Source organism: Crinia signifera, chromosome 1, assembly GCF_055691185.1.
Source record: "Crinia signifera chromosome 1, ASM5569118v1, whole genome shotgun sequence".
NCBI classification, from domain to species: domain Eukaryota; kingdom Metazoa; phylum Chordata; class Amphibia; order Anura; family Myobatrachidae; genus Crinia; species Crinia signifera.
In genome coordinates this window covers 313,649,438-313,663,958 of record NC_139217.1, presented here as the reverse complement: position 1 = coordinate 313,663,958, position 14,521 = coordinate 313,649,438, and the positions used below count along the sequence as shown (strand labels likewise).

General features: G+C 39.5%; 1 protein-coding gene across 3 annotated transcripts in view; it reads right to left on the bottom strand.

Moving 5' to 3' along the window:
* The window catches only part of NTRK2 (neurotrophic receptor tyrosine kinase 2), a 234,705-nt gene that overhangs the window by 162,865 nt on the left and 57,319 nt on the right, over positions 1-14,521 (bottom strand). For all 3 annotated transcript variants that reach the window (XM_083186343.1, XM_083186332.1, XM_083186338.1), the window contains 3 exons: positions 14,183-14,212; positions 12,060-12,163; positions 10,703-10,802 (listed from right to left, as the gene is read on the bottom strand). In XM_083186343.1, coding sequence (XP_083042469.1) covers positions 10,703-10,802; positions 12,060-12,163; positions 14,183-14,212 — 234 coding nt within the window. The remainder of the gene's footprint in view (positions 1-10,702; positions 10,803-12,059; positions 12,164-14,182; positions 14,213-14,521) is intronic.

Below are 14,521 nucleotides of genomic sequence, written 5' to 3'. Positions count from 1 at the left end.
TATTTTTTATTGACTAATTATATAAGAGATACCTCGAATGCCTCCATAGTATCTATTTTACTAACCATGGGTTATTATGCTTTCACCATTGCTAAAACCATAAAGCCAGTCTGTTTAGTCCCCTCTATAAACATTCTTACTCCAAAGTCTAAACAAAACAGTTTTTTTACAAGGATTATATTTCTTTCTCTGTTGTAATCAGGACCTATTCCAAATAATCTTCTGAATCTAAACCAAAGGTAGGCAACCAAATGTTGCAGAACTGCACACTGCCATGCCAGGCCACAACATAATGGGCAGTCCCCACAAATTATGAACCGTGCACTTTGGGCCTTGTTCTGATTGACTCACAAGGCTGTGAAATTTGCAGCCTTGCAAGTCCATCAGACGCCGCCCTCAGTGCCAGGCTGAATGGTCGGCCCCCACACATTTACACTTCACCAAATCTGGCCCTCGTCGCAAAAAGTTTGGACACCCCTGTCCTAAAATCATGAAGTACTTACATATTTTACATATACTTGCCTCACAGCACTGAGGTCATGGGTTCGATTCCCACCAGGACCCTAACTGTGTGGAGTTTGGATATTCTCCTTGTACTTTAGTGGGTTTCCTCCGGGTACTCCGGTTTCCTCCCACAATCTAAAAATATACTGGTAGGCTAATTGTCTCCCAACAAATTAACCCTAGAATGTCTGTGTGTGTGTGTGTACATGTGGTAGGGAATATAGATTGTAAGCTCCACTGGGGCAGGGACTGATTTGAATGTTCAAATATTCTCTGTAAAGCGCTGCGGAATCTGTGTGCGATATCTAAGAAACTGTTAATAAATAAATATTTATTTTTGATTTTGGGGTGGCTTTGGGCATAAACGATCTAGCTCCAGAGATGGCAATTAGAGTTACCACCCATCTGGGATTACTCTAGACCAGGGCTGGGCAACACCGGCCCTCCAGATGTTGATGAACTACACATCCCAGCATGCCTTGCATCAGTTTCAGCATGGCCACATAGCAAAACTAATGCAAAGCATCCTGGGATGTGTAGTTCATTAACATCTGGAGGGCCGGTGTTGCCCAGCCCTGCTCTAGACAGTACAGAAGGGTGTAGAGAAGTGTCTCGCCAGGGGAAGGAGAACCCATTCTGGCTTTTCAAATTTGACATCAGTTTAATGCTAATTACAGCTCAGTGAATGATAGCCAATTAGAAGCACCCTTGGTGAAACAATTGCAACTTGCCACATAAATTCTTTGCCCACATGCTCCGGCTTTTATAAGCCTTTATGAGCCAGTACAATGGCGGAGGAGGAGCATAGAATAGCTCCTAAAGAGGCAACACAGAAAAAAAAGATGAAAGGCACAGGAACACCGAGGTGGTAAAAGGGTATATGGTCATTAGGTCTACACCAACTAGGTCGACAAGCATTGGGTCGACACCATTAGGTCGACAGGCAGCAATGTCAACATGGGTTTAGGTTGATATAGGACTAGGTCCACAGGTCATTATGTCGACATGGGCTAGGTCGACAGTTAAAAGGTCGACATGGGGTTTTTCACAGTTTTTTGAGCTGACATGTGCCGACAGGCGGTATTTCATGCCCTACCTTCCACTAGGGCATGGTGGGAGAATAAAATAGTGTGCCGAGCGTAGTGAGGCACCGTGCCTGAAATATAGCGAGCAAAGCGAGCGATGCGAGGGGATCCGGTGCACTTCAAACTGTGTCCATGTTGACTGTGTCGACATTCGGGTCAAAAACCAGTGAAAAACCCCATGTCAACCTTTTGGCTGTTGACCTTGCCCATGTCGACCTAATGCTTGTGTCGACCGAATGACCTGTTGACCTAGACCCATGTCGACCTTGACACATGTTGACTTTGACCCATGTCGACCTAAACCCATGTCGACCTTGCTGCCTGTCGACCTAGTGGTGTCGACCCAATGCTTGTCGACCTTGGTGTAGACCTAACAACCCACACCCAGGGGGCCAGAACACTTAAGGATGACTAAGCCCTGGCGGCAAAGGAGCTCTTACAAAAGAGCTTATATTGGCCATCTAAAGGTAACCATACACTACTGCGATGTCTCGCAGCAGTGTATTGCCATCTGATCACACATGGTCCTTTTACATGCAATGTATTGCATGCTACCCCATTCTCCACTGCCAGTTAGGGATTCAAGTCAAATGTCTGACCACCGACTCTGGTCTGATCCAGATTGACTGTGCATTGGACGTGATGTCAAACACATCCAATTTGTGATGATTTCTCGTCCCAGTATTGGCCCAAATCAGACTAGTGCCCTTAGAGTTCAGGTAAAGTCCAGCAAGAGACAAGTAGCTGGCTGCAGCATACCAGTGCCTAGAGACGGGAGAGGATCTAGAACTTAGTAAGCTGAGGAACGCTACTAAGCCTAACTCCCACCTTACACACCAAGATTGACAGAATGGGTAGGATCCCATTTGAACAGCCTTTCCTCACTACCACCTTAGACCACCAAGGTGTTGGCCAATGAGCACCAACCGTGTCCTGAATAGCCCTGCTTGAAGTGATTTAGTCATTTAGATATTTCACTTGCTTTCTCTATGCCTTTATCCTTTTTAGCAATGACTTTTTTTCATGATTCACAGTGTTGCACAGCAGGGGGCTGAGGTTATTGATGCAATTCACTGCAAATCATTTAATATTTCTCATGGATCAAGGTGACTAGGCTACTGTACTGGGAGTCTGGGGGAACTCATTAAAAATTGAAGAGAATACCTGTCTTACTGGAAAAGAAAGCAAGTCTGCTTAATGTTCTTTCCTCAAAGTGATATCATTTCCACCTGTGACAACAGTTTGAGCTGAGTGCACACTTGCAGATCAACTCTGCAGATAAGATACACACTCCGACTTGACAGGATGATTATCCAATCAGTATGCACCCTGCACACACTAAACTATTTTTAAGCTCAGTGTTTGCGTTATTCAATGGGATTGGGAGGTCAGAGATCAGAGTTTTTACCCAGCTAGAATCACTATTTATTGGTCAATGACAGAAGAATTCCAAAAACAAGCCTCCTTCAAAATGCGTCCAACAAGGGTAGGTATCTCTTTCCTTCCTAATAAAATCACACTGAACATCTGGTCTTGTGAATATGATTTTTAACATGGACCTGTGTCTGGGCTGCAAATCTCCTGAGTACACCTTCCATTTCCTATTCGTATTTTGTATTTTAAAGACTAGTTGTTCTGTTCAAGTAAGAAATAAGGAGGGGAAAAAAATAGATTAAAGAATGATAATGTCATTGTATTCTCTCCAGTGAACTACAGGGATGAATAAATCCAGTGAAATTGTATGATAATTGGTATAAAGATCAAAGCTGGGCAAAACAAATTATATTGTTAACGGGATCAAATAAATGGAGTTTGAGCATTTATTCATAATCGACTGTTTATATATAACCATAAAAAAAACCAATGTAACTGTTGCAAATTATAATTAATATTTATTATGTAAATTAGCTGGAAAATCCTAAGTATATATATATATATATATATATATATATATATATATATATATATATATATATAGAAAAAAGGGGTGATTGGAGTGCGCAACCTATTGTCTCTATGGTCACATATATATCATGTACCACCCAGTTCATCCAATCAGTACTCAGAAGTCCTTTCTGAAGATGATTTCTGTATGTCCAATATTGAATTTGTTCGCAATAATCATGCAATTTTCATTTTTGAAAAATCTTTTTATTTCAAGAACAACCCGACGCGTTTCGTCTTTACGACTTCATCAGGGGTACAACCGATGTATGATCATATGAATGATAATCCATACAGTAAGTATTGCCGATTAAAGTAGATTTTAATATATCAATATGGTATTGTGGGTATAGCCAACCTTTTACAAAAAGTTGGATATTCAAAGTTGGTGGGTGATTAATCGGTCACCAGTTTGGATCTGTTTTTTATCAATATGGTATTGTGGGTATAGCCAACCTTTTACAGAAAGTTGGATATTCGATAGTTGGTGGGTGATCAATCGGTCACCAGCTTGGATCAGGGACTTTTCCAAATGAATGCCTCCTCCTCGCTCACTCTGGTGTATATATATATATATATATATATATATATATATATATATATATATATATATATATATATAGTCACGGGGAGGACCGGCACTCATTCCTAAAATGAGTATGTTGCTGGGTGCCATCCAGGGTAATTTTGTAATCCAATGTAAATAAAAGAGGCACTCCAAGACTTTTAGGAAACAAGATGTATTTTCAAACAAACATCCAAAACTGGTGCAACACAAAGGCCGACGTTTCGGGGATAACCCCAGTTTTCAAGGTGTAGATAACGTGATAACGTTACAACCCTGCAGATAACGTTATCACGTTATCTGCTCCTTGAAAACAGGGGTTTACCCCCCGAAACGTCGGTCTTTGTGTGCCTCTTTTAAAAGTTTTGGAGTGCCTCTTTTTTTTAAAAATTGGAATATATATATATATATATATATATATATATATATATATATATATAGTCAGGTCCATAAATATTGGGACATCAAGACAATTCTCATATATTGGGCTCTAGGGCTCTATACACCACCACAATGGATTTGAAAGGAACCAAACAAGATGTGGCTTAACTGTAGCTTTAATTTGAGTGTATTTACATCCAAATTAGTTGAACGGTGTAGGAATTACAATGGTTTCTATGGGCGGTATTCAATGAGGCTGATTCGCCAGGTTTTTATGGCGTTTTTGTGCTGTAAGGCGAATTTTTGACTAAAACGGTGAATCACCCTATTCAATGACCAGATGGCGAATACATTTCAAGGTTTTTTTCGCCATGATTCAACGAGTAGCAATCGCTATCTTTTTATGGTGAAGTGGAATGTGAACTTTTAAAATAAAGTGTTTTGTTTTTTACATTTGGTGTCAAAAAATCAGGAATTTTATTCTGAGGAGGGGCATGCTATTTTTATTCATGTGCTGTAAGCGAGGGGACACGGATTACTTTACATGTATTCCGCATCCGCTCGCCACGCTTTGGGCTCGTATTCCGCGTCTACTCGCCACGCTTCGGGCTCGGTGGCTGGCTGCGCTCGCCGCACTATATAAAATCAACTCCACGCCGACGTGGATAGTGGGGGTATGAAAAGGTCGGAGGATGCGTACCGCCACCCCTCACAGGATCGCTGCGCTCGCCACGCTTCGGGTTGGCGTTGATAATGGGGGTGGCATTGACAATGGGGGTGCATTTAACATTGTAAGCACCCATCAGGGTGCTTGTACAATTAAAAATTGCATCACATCGCATGCCGTTTGCTGGCATACAATGCTATGCAGTATTTCATTGTACAAGCACCACTCCTGTTCATTTAACGGGAATATCGCATCGCACGCATCGCACACCACTAAGTACGGTATGCAATGGGCACCGTGCAAGGAAACAAATACCGTTTTTTTTATATGGGGGCCAATAGGTTTTTTTTTTTTCCTGTGGGGGCCAATGTGTTTTGCCCTGTGGGAATCTCATGGTGTGCCTTGGAAATTTTAAAACCTTATTTAGTGTGCCGTAAGGTAAAAAGATTGAAAATCACTGCTATACACCCTAGCCGTAGGTGGTCTCATTGGTGTTATATTGCCAATCCCTCCTGAAAATTTCTTATTTATCAAATGGTGCAAATCAAATTTATTGTAGTGAATTGAAGCATTAATCCCAGAATACAATAAATTATTATAGCAGGTCCACTTCTAATAATATGCACAGTTTAAACTAAATAAAAACGACATTAGTCTAGAAAAAAAACAGTTTGGAAAAGTACAACTGCTATAATTATAAAATGTGTAAAACAGCAATACACTTTAATTATGGCAATAATGTTAGAATACACATTGGTTACTGGTATCGCTATTCTCATTTGTAAGTGACCACACCTGGATACCTTCCAAAGACAATAGCAGTCCCTGTTAATGTTGCTGCTATCTGGCAACTAGAGTTTATTTCCTGCTGCCATTGAAGTTTTGCTATTTCTGGTTTGTATCCTGAGATACACTGTCTGGATTATTTATTGGTCTGTTTTTATACTGTATGTAGAAGTGTTTAACAGTCATTTATATTATCATTGTCATTCATTCAACATTTTTTCTCAAGTCTTATCTAGTCATATAAACAAGTTAATGATATATGAGAAAAGTAATAGTTATTTATATATATATTATGCTTGTAAGTGGACCCGACACTTACGTGTGATTTTGTAGAGCATTACATACAGAACAGCCACTAAATCAATGCTGGTAGTGAGTTTATGGCCTAGGCATTCCGACAAACTGCAGAGTGCAGGAACGAGAGTTCTGCTTGTTTTGCAGTATTCCTTTATCCCACTGTTTGCATTGTTAACTAATCAATATTGTAAAGGAAACAGCATGTAGATTTTATATGCAGTATACTTGCCTACTTTCATTTTCACCTCTCCAGGAGAAGCCCGGCGAGGCAACACGTCAGGGGGCGGGGACAAGGCTGACATAACTTGGCTCAAATTACACGAAATGTCGCTACTGCATCGTTTTAGCAACGCCATCTCTCCGCAGACACATCAATTTGCGGTAACCGAATCAGCGGGGAAGGGGGGGGGGGGGCAGTGAAAAGTAGGCAAGTATGCTTTATAGCAACAAAACAAACAGGTATAAAATAAAAATAATTCTTAGTAATATTTTCTCAAACTATTTCTGTCCTTAGATGGGTACACAAGGCATGTGATTAAGATATTACTGTAACTATAAGAAATGTTAAAGCACTGGATGTATAGCGCAAAATGATAAATGATAAATTAAGCTGTGTAACGCATCACAGATCTAACACGGAAATATCTATGATAAAAATGACTTCAAAACATAATAATAATCAAACAGAAACCATCAAGGTAGTTTTGAAGAGAGGGAGCATGTAGGCCTAGAAGATAAAGCCAGAGATTGTAATTAAAATAATACTTTGTAGCCTAAGGGCAATGGATACAAGGAGAATCTCTGCATAAAAAATCTTGAGGAACGGTGATCTTAATTTATTTGTATTACCTTCCATTTACAGTAGGTGTAATTAAAAGTAGCAATAATAGATTAGAAGGAATTCCGATTCCATCTATTCAATGTTTTTCCTTTTTTTTTAGATTTTTGGAAACAATCTGAACATCAAAAAAGACTTGGATCCAAGAATCCACTTATTTATCCATGGAAACGGACTCTAATTCAAAAATGGACCAGCCATTACCGCAAATGCAGATTTGGCTTTCAAGGAGCCAGATCGGCAAATGCATATCCTGGCCGGTTTCCTGGCAAAAATGCCTGGAATTGAATAATGTAATCATTGAACACCCCCCTTTAAACTTTATATGGGCAGCTGAGCATTTCTTAACTCCTCACTGGCAGTGTAAAAGCTAAACATATTGCTTTGCCAGTCCTGTGCCAAGTCAGATGCAGGTGCGTAGCCCGGATGTACCGGTCATGCATATGGGGCGTACGGTTATTAATAAGTGAAACCATGATTGGTAAATACATACAATTTAGTAAATGTATCTTCCCATGGTACCTCGTATAGAATCTATACCATATGCCTTGATAAAGTCCTATGAAATGATCTTTGGTGCAAAATTTGAATGCATTGCAAATATTGAGAAATTTCAGGATCCATTCATACGGATATTTTTTCACTATTAGGGCCCATGCATGCACAATGCAAACGCTATACATGCACAGTTGTTTTATAATTGCTTGATTTGTGAATTCTTTAATTAGCGATCCATGCTGAATAAGGCCCTTAGCTTGGTGAAGGTGCAGCACTATGGAGTCTGAGCATTAGAGGGCTCAAACTCTAATACACCTGCACAGATCTCCAGAAAAATGGCTTGGAAGCTGCTGTCATTGTGGGTCTCTGGTAGGATAAGTATTAAGAAGAAAAAAAAAAAAAGAAATACACCACTGTGTTTAACTTATATTTACAAAGCAACAATATTACGTAGCTCTGTACATGGCACCAATATATTACATAGCTCTGTTCACCAGTGCTTCAAGTGGTCATGGGGAGTTGGTGGAACTCTCCTTCCCTGCTAAAAATGCCAGCATCGCTGACATTTGTTATATACATTCAAATATAAAATGTTGTGTAAAAAAATATTATAATTTCCTATATAAGCTAAAGATTACAGGTCATTATGATGAATAAAAATGTTTGATTGGCAATGTTCACACCTCTTTTGACATTCACTTGGCACTCAAAGGGTTATCCAGCCTTTGAGGAGAAGTTGGGAGGCTAAAGGTGCCCACACACTAGAACGATTTTTGGGCCGATTGGCCGATTTTCGATAAATCGGCCGATATATCGGCCGATATTTACCGATAATCGGTCAAAAATCGGTCGAAAATCGGCCGATGCTCGCTCCCGTGGATCTTTTGCTAAATCTTCTGATCTTACGTGCTGCACAAAAGATCAGAAGATTTAACAAAAGATCCATAGGAACGCACACGGGATCTTAAGAAAAATCTTTGGTAAAGATGTGCGCTTGCCTGAAATCTTTTGTCCAGATCGGACAAAAGATTTGAAGGCTAATTTATGCACACATCTTAAGATCGCAGATCTTTCTAGTGTGTGGGCACCTTAACACTGTGTTGTATACCTGCTTTAATCACCCAAAGTAAACAACCACATGTAATTGACTCCAACCCCTAAATTCTCTGCCAACTAACTTAACAATATGTTTTTGAGATATCAGAGGAAACCAAAGCAGTGATAAGATACCCATGCATACACAGATAGAAAATAAAGATTACAGACAGATAGCAGCATTTTCAGTACTGGACCAATGTCCCAATGCAAATACGAACATAGTAAATGTTGATTTCAATCATTCAGCTAATGATATGTATTTCTTGTCCTATGTACTTAATTTTTTGTGATCACTAACTTGGATACAATTACAAGTCTGCAGAGCCGTAACTATAAATTTCGCTCCCCCTGCTTAAAAATTTGTGGTGCCCCCCCCCCCCATGTCCCTTCCCCCCCCCCCCCCTATCTTTAGTAAAACATGACACCATACTGGTTTCCTGAGCCACTGTGCACAACCATGTATTATGCTGCAGCTTCCCAGGAGTGACGTGCGCCCATGTGACGTAACAGGGAGGACATCCTGTCAACGGCGCTGAAATACTGTAGCCTTCTGTCACCAGGGGATACTAGCGGAAGTGTATGCAGGTAATGACACCGGCCGCCACCAAGGTGCAGAGGAGGCAAGAAGACTGGAGAGAGGGGGGGCTGTCACCTACGGTATGCAGCTACAGCACACAGCCACCACCGCCCACTACTACTCAGTGACAGCAAACTGTGTATTCGTACAGGACAGCAGGTATTTTTCAGTGCACCCCGAGACTGCTGGCTCCCCCAAGCCACAGCTGGGGCTGCCACACCATAGTAACGCCACTGCAAGTCTGACATTTTTGCAAAGTACAAATGATAATCACACTGTGCCCCAAGTCTCACCAGCCGTATAATTTTTAGAAAGGAAAATACATCATGTTTTAGACTGCATCCTTATTTTGCTTTATCAAAATATGTGTATTGTGCAATAAACTACCTCCCACTGAAGATCTATGTCTCTAGGTGGAGCTGTTTATGGCCTTTACTAAATCTTGCCTGGTCTCCTGGAAATTCCGACTTTCCCAGGCATGTCATCAATAATTCATGCATGGTATTCACACTGAGTAACGCTGAGAAATTTCAGTGCCAGTGGCGGCTCTTCGTGACTTTGGAAAAGTCACTTTATTTCACTGTTTTAAAGATACCAGACCATAAATAGAACCAGTCAAATTCTGTGTATAATGCTCTGTAGAATGTAATGCAATATACAAAAACAATTAAGCAAGCAACTAGCAAGCAGCATTAATCCACATAAAACAAAGAATTCTAATCCTGAAATATTGCATTAACCAAGCCTTCATTTATAATCTTTTTCTATTTCACGAAACACACTTTAAATTTAAAGAGGTTTTTTTTTTCAGAGCGGTTATGTAACAAATGTGAATTCATATATAAATGGAATACTTCTAATATAAGTAATAAGTCCTGAAGTCAAACTAATCCAGATCTGAACAGTTTCTGTAAACAGAAAGCCATGTGATACACCTGAAGGCACTTAAAGGCATGGTCATCTGTGCTGTACTGGGGAAGTGCTAGATCAGGAACAAGGAGCTGTCAATCATGAAAGAATTGTGTACATTCCACTGTATACAATCTGTCTACCCACTGACAGCTGGGGCCTGAATGAGCTACATTGTTTCAAGGACATGCTATTAACTAACCATATCAAACATATTAAAGGAGATCGACAAAGATCTCAATGGAATATGTGTGAAAAAAATAAGCATTTAATCTACCAATATTACTTTAATGAACTAATAGTTATTTTTGAAAAAAAAAATAGTGTTAGGAAATTAACATGAGCAGCAATCACTCTTATATAACTGATAGATACAATAAATGCTTTGTCCATCTTATATTTTGTTTATACAGACATCTATTTACACTGTAGATTAAGATATATACTGTATATACAACCATTTGAGTAATGACAGAATGCCAACAGTAATAAACTCAAGAGTTACAGAAGTCTAGCCAAGAATAATGAGGAATTAATCACCAAGGTTTCCTACCTTTTAATCCAAACTTGGAGTGTCTTCCAAACTTTAAGATGATTAACATTATCACCAAACCAGTACAAACCAATGCTGCAATGCCGACAACAACATAAACCTGCAAATTGAAACAGAAATCAGGTGTCAGACAAATGCAAATTTATTAGCCTCTCCAAAACATTGTTTATATCTGGTAATCGAGGATATGTTAATGAGTGAATATCCCCACTCTGCAGAATGACCTAAGAAAGCTACATTACTGTTCTCATTGTGTGGCTAGCAGGGGTCTATTAAGAGTAGAGAAGGCCTCCTCCTCTGTCCGGAACCCCCCCTCTCTACCCGGCAAGCCTATACAGTCTGAGCATCTGCTGGCATCCCATCCACTGACCATCCGTATATATTCCCCTAGATCAGTGATGAGACCCTTGGCACTCCAGCTGTTGTTGAACTACACATTTCAGCAGGCCGTGCAACAGTTTTGCTATTAGGCCATGCTGAAACTGTTGCAGGGCATGCTGGGATGTGTAGTTCAACAACAGTTGAAGTGCCAAGGTTCTCCATCACTGCCCTAGATGAACCCTAACTTTGTAAACGTTCAGAAGAAAAATAGACTATCCCAAGTTCCTCCATTCTTCTTCCTGCACTCCAGTCAGACTTCTTTATTATAGTAATCTCAATGTGTTCACTGTGGTCTCTATTTAATATGTTGTATTTGAAAATCAATAGATATGTACCATATACAATATATTGCACTCAAAATGAACATTAAAGCTATACATTAGTATGCACGGAAAAATGAAGTGTAGTAGGAAAATGGCTGGGAAAATGGCCGCCACAACATTTTATCTGGAGACTCTGTGCAATGAACTCTGGAACAGTGCTAGGGTCTCCAAGTGACCCTAGTGGTAAGAGTCCTGCTACATTGCTGATTAGAGAGGGAGTCCATATTTAGACTGCACACAGACCCCAGCTTTCCCTCTTTCCACCTAGACTGTAATCTCTCTCATGAGCAAGGCCCTCCTTCACCTCCAGTGTCTGCATTCATTTCTTTGATTTATTTTATATGCCTGCGTTATGTATGTCCTGTCGATTCCACTACAAATTACTATGGAGCCACTCTAATCAACGTCAATAATAAATAAATAAAAATAATATTACAACTAACACAGTCAAATACTAAACTTATGCTGAAAAGTACATTGTTCAACCATGAAGCAACATACCTGCGGGGTTTAGTATTCTCAGCCATAGTGTACAACACTATATACATAGCTGATTGCCAGAGGGAGTGATAGCAAGATAAACAGAGACATTACAGCATACAGTACCATAGTCCTTGTATAATAAATAGGTGCATATAATATACTATACTTACAGTAATACTGTCTTCATTCCCTTCATTGGACACATCGGTAGAAGTGACCCCATTTCCATTGTCTGTACTTATTCCTCCAATATCATTAGAGGTGGTCCCATAATCTTAAAACAGACAGAAGGACCACATTACCCATAAATAATTGAATACAGTAGTGAGCGTTTGCATCAAATAGAATATACACTACAGTAAGTGTCCTTTAACTATGTTGTTGGATCCCATATCTTGTAACTGTGTAACAATTAAATGGGCAGCTGTATTTCTCCTATGGAAAGAGAAGTGCTAGCATTCATAGCACTCAACATCTTCTTTACTCAGGGGGAGATGTATCAAATTCTGGAAAGAGATAAGTACCAGTCATGCAGCTTCCATCCGTTATTGTACAGGCTGTGGTTTAAAAATGACAGCTGACTGGTTGATTCCTACATCTGCCAGTGACACTTTTAGATGAATAAGGAGAACTTACATTGGATGGATTAAGAATTGAAAATGATTTGCGGGACATTTTCTGAGCCTGTTTACCTCTATGTGACAGAGAAGGGGGATTCTCATTTACATAAAGGACTCAGCACAGCCTGTAACATGGCAGTTAGCAGGTGATTGGCTGGATATGTATCTCTCTTTATCACCCTTGCATTTATCTCTTGTTAAGGTTTAATACATCTGCCCCATTGCTCTTAATGTATGGGATGTTATAGGGCATTTAAGCAATTTGTAGTATGATTGTAAAACTTTATTTCAAGACAAGAATGGCAATATCTTTCCAATATCCAACTAGTGGTGCATGCATATGCTTCATTAACATAAAGCTAGCTAGTTTAATTGGACATTAACCAGTATGTTAAAATAATTAACAATTCCTTGTCTCATAAATGACTTGAATGTAGGTGGACTTAAGGAACTATTTGGATTGTGCAAATTATATATGATGGTTAATCACTTTAATTCAATTAAATACATATCAGTTTTAATGTTTTAAATCAGCATTTAGCATATTAAACCAATTTACAGTATATTCATGAGTATATTCCAGAATCTTAGTACACAGCACACGTACTGTAAATGATAACTGAAAGCAACACTTGAGTCTAATAATTGAATAGAGATCTGATTATTTTTTGAGGCACCAAGATGGGGGCAATAATGGGGCCTACACACGGGGCGACGCTGCTGAGTGATCTGAGCAATGTAGATCGCTCAGAATGCTCAGCAAGATCGCTGCACAGCGATGTGTCAGTGCTGTGTGCTGAGCGATCTGTCAGGGCCAGTGTTCTCGCATCTTATATGGGAGCCGGGTCTCGCAAGAATCCGACGCTGGTAAGACGGCTCAGCGCTGGAATCCGAGTCTGGGGGGGGGAAACCTGACCCTGCCTCGGATCCCAGCTTGGATCAGGGAGTTAGGGCTGGTCCGGTTCTTGGAGAACAGGACCCGCTCACCCTTACTTATGTGCAGCAAAAAATTTAATTGCAAATGTTCAATTGCTCTGGCTTTTTGTAGCAATATAAGTGCTTGCAGGGCAGAATGGTTTCTTCTGCAAAGAATCAGATTGATAACACTGGATGACCGTACCTTTTGGGAAAATTGTCATGCGTAACTATCCAATCAAAATTTAGTATGAGCCTGTTGCTTAACTTGTTAAAACAAGATTTTATGTTGAGGGTGAATCAAGCAATATATTATTATGAATCACGAAGAGTTCCATACAATGAGACAAAGATCAAGTAGGCACTTCTCTCATGTATAACCTATAAAGCCAGTGCTCATTGAGGTCACAGACCATAAGGTGCATAATGGCCACACCAAATGCAGTGCAAAGTACAAATGCATGGTGCCATCATGTGAAACACTGCATTTTAATTATATTTTACTTAAAATACAGTATATTCTATTTTTAAGTGCATAAATATGGGAGAGCAAGTTTATTATAACTAACAACTGTTATTAGTTTAGCCATTGCTATAAATGACCTAATTCATCCATTATTCAACACAAAAGGAAGACTTGGACTTTTGATTGTGTGTGTAAAGCAAAATCATATCTATCTAACTAATGTAATGTTATTATTTGTGTTGTCCCCCCCACACACACCCTGTTCCCAATATAAATAATACTTTATTTGTACCATAAGCTCCATTTTCAGACATTGGATCACCTAAAACAGAAAAAAAAAAGAAAAAATGTGTTAGTATAATCACATGTTCTACTATAATTAAAACTTGTATTTACTATGTTTCAGTATATATGGACACTTTTAATTCAAGTAAAATATTTAACTAACAGCATTTGCACAGTGGAATGAATCATTGATTCATTTTTCAGTCATCAATGACACAAAAATGTTAAGGATTGTAGAGCCCAATATTGCTAATACTGCACTGATCCATCCCGCAAGGCAGATCACAGATCTGTGGAGCATCAGGTGGAGAAATTCCAGGAATGCAATCTTTAACATTTGCTGTAA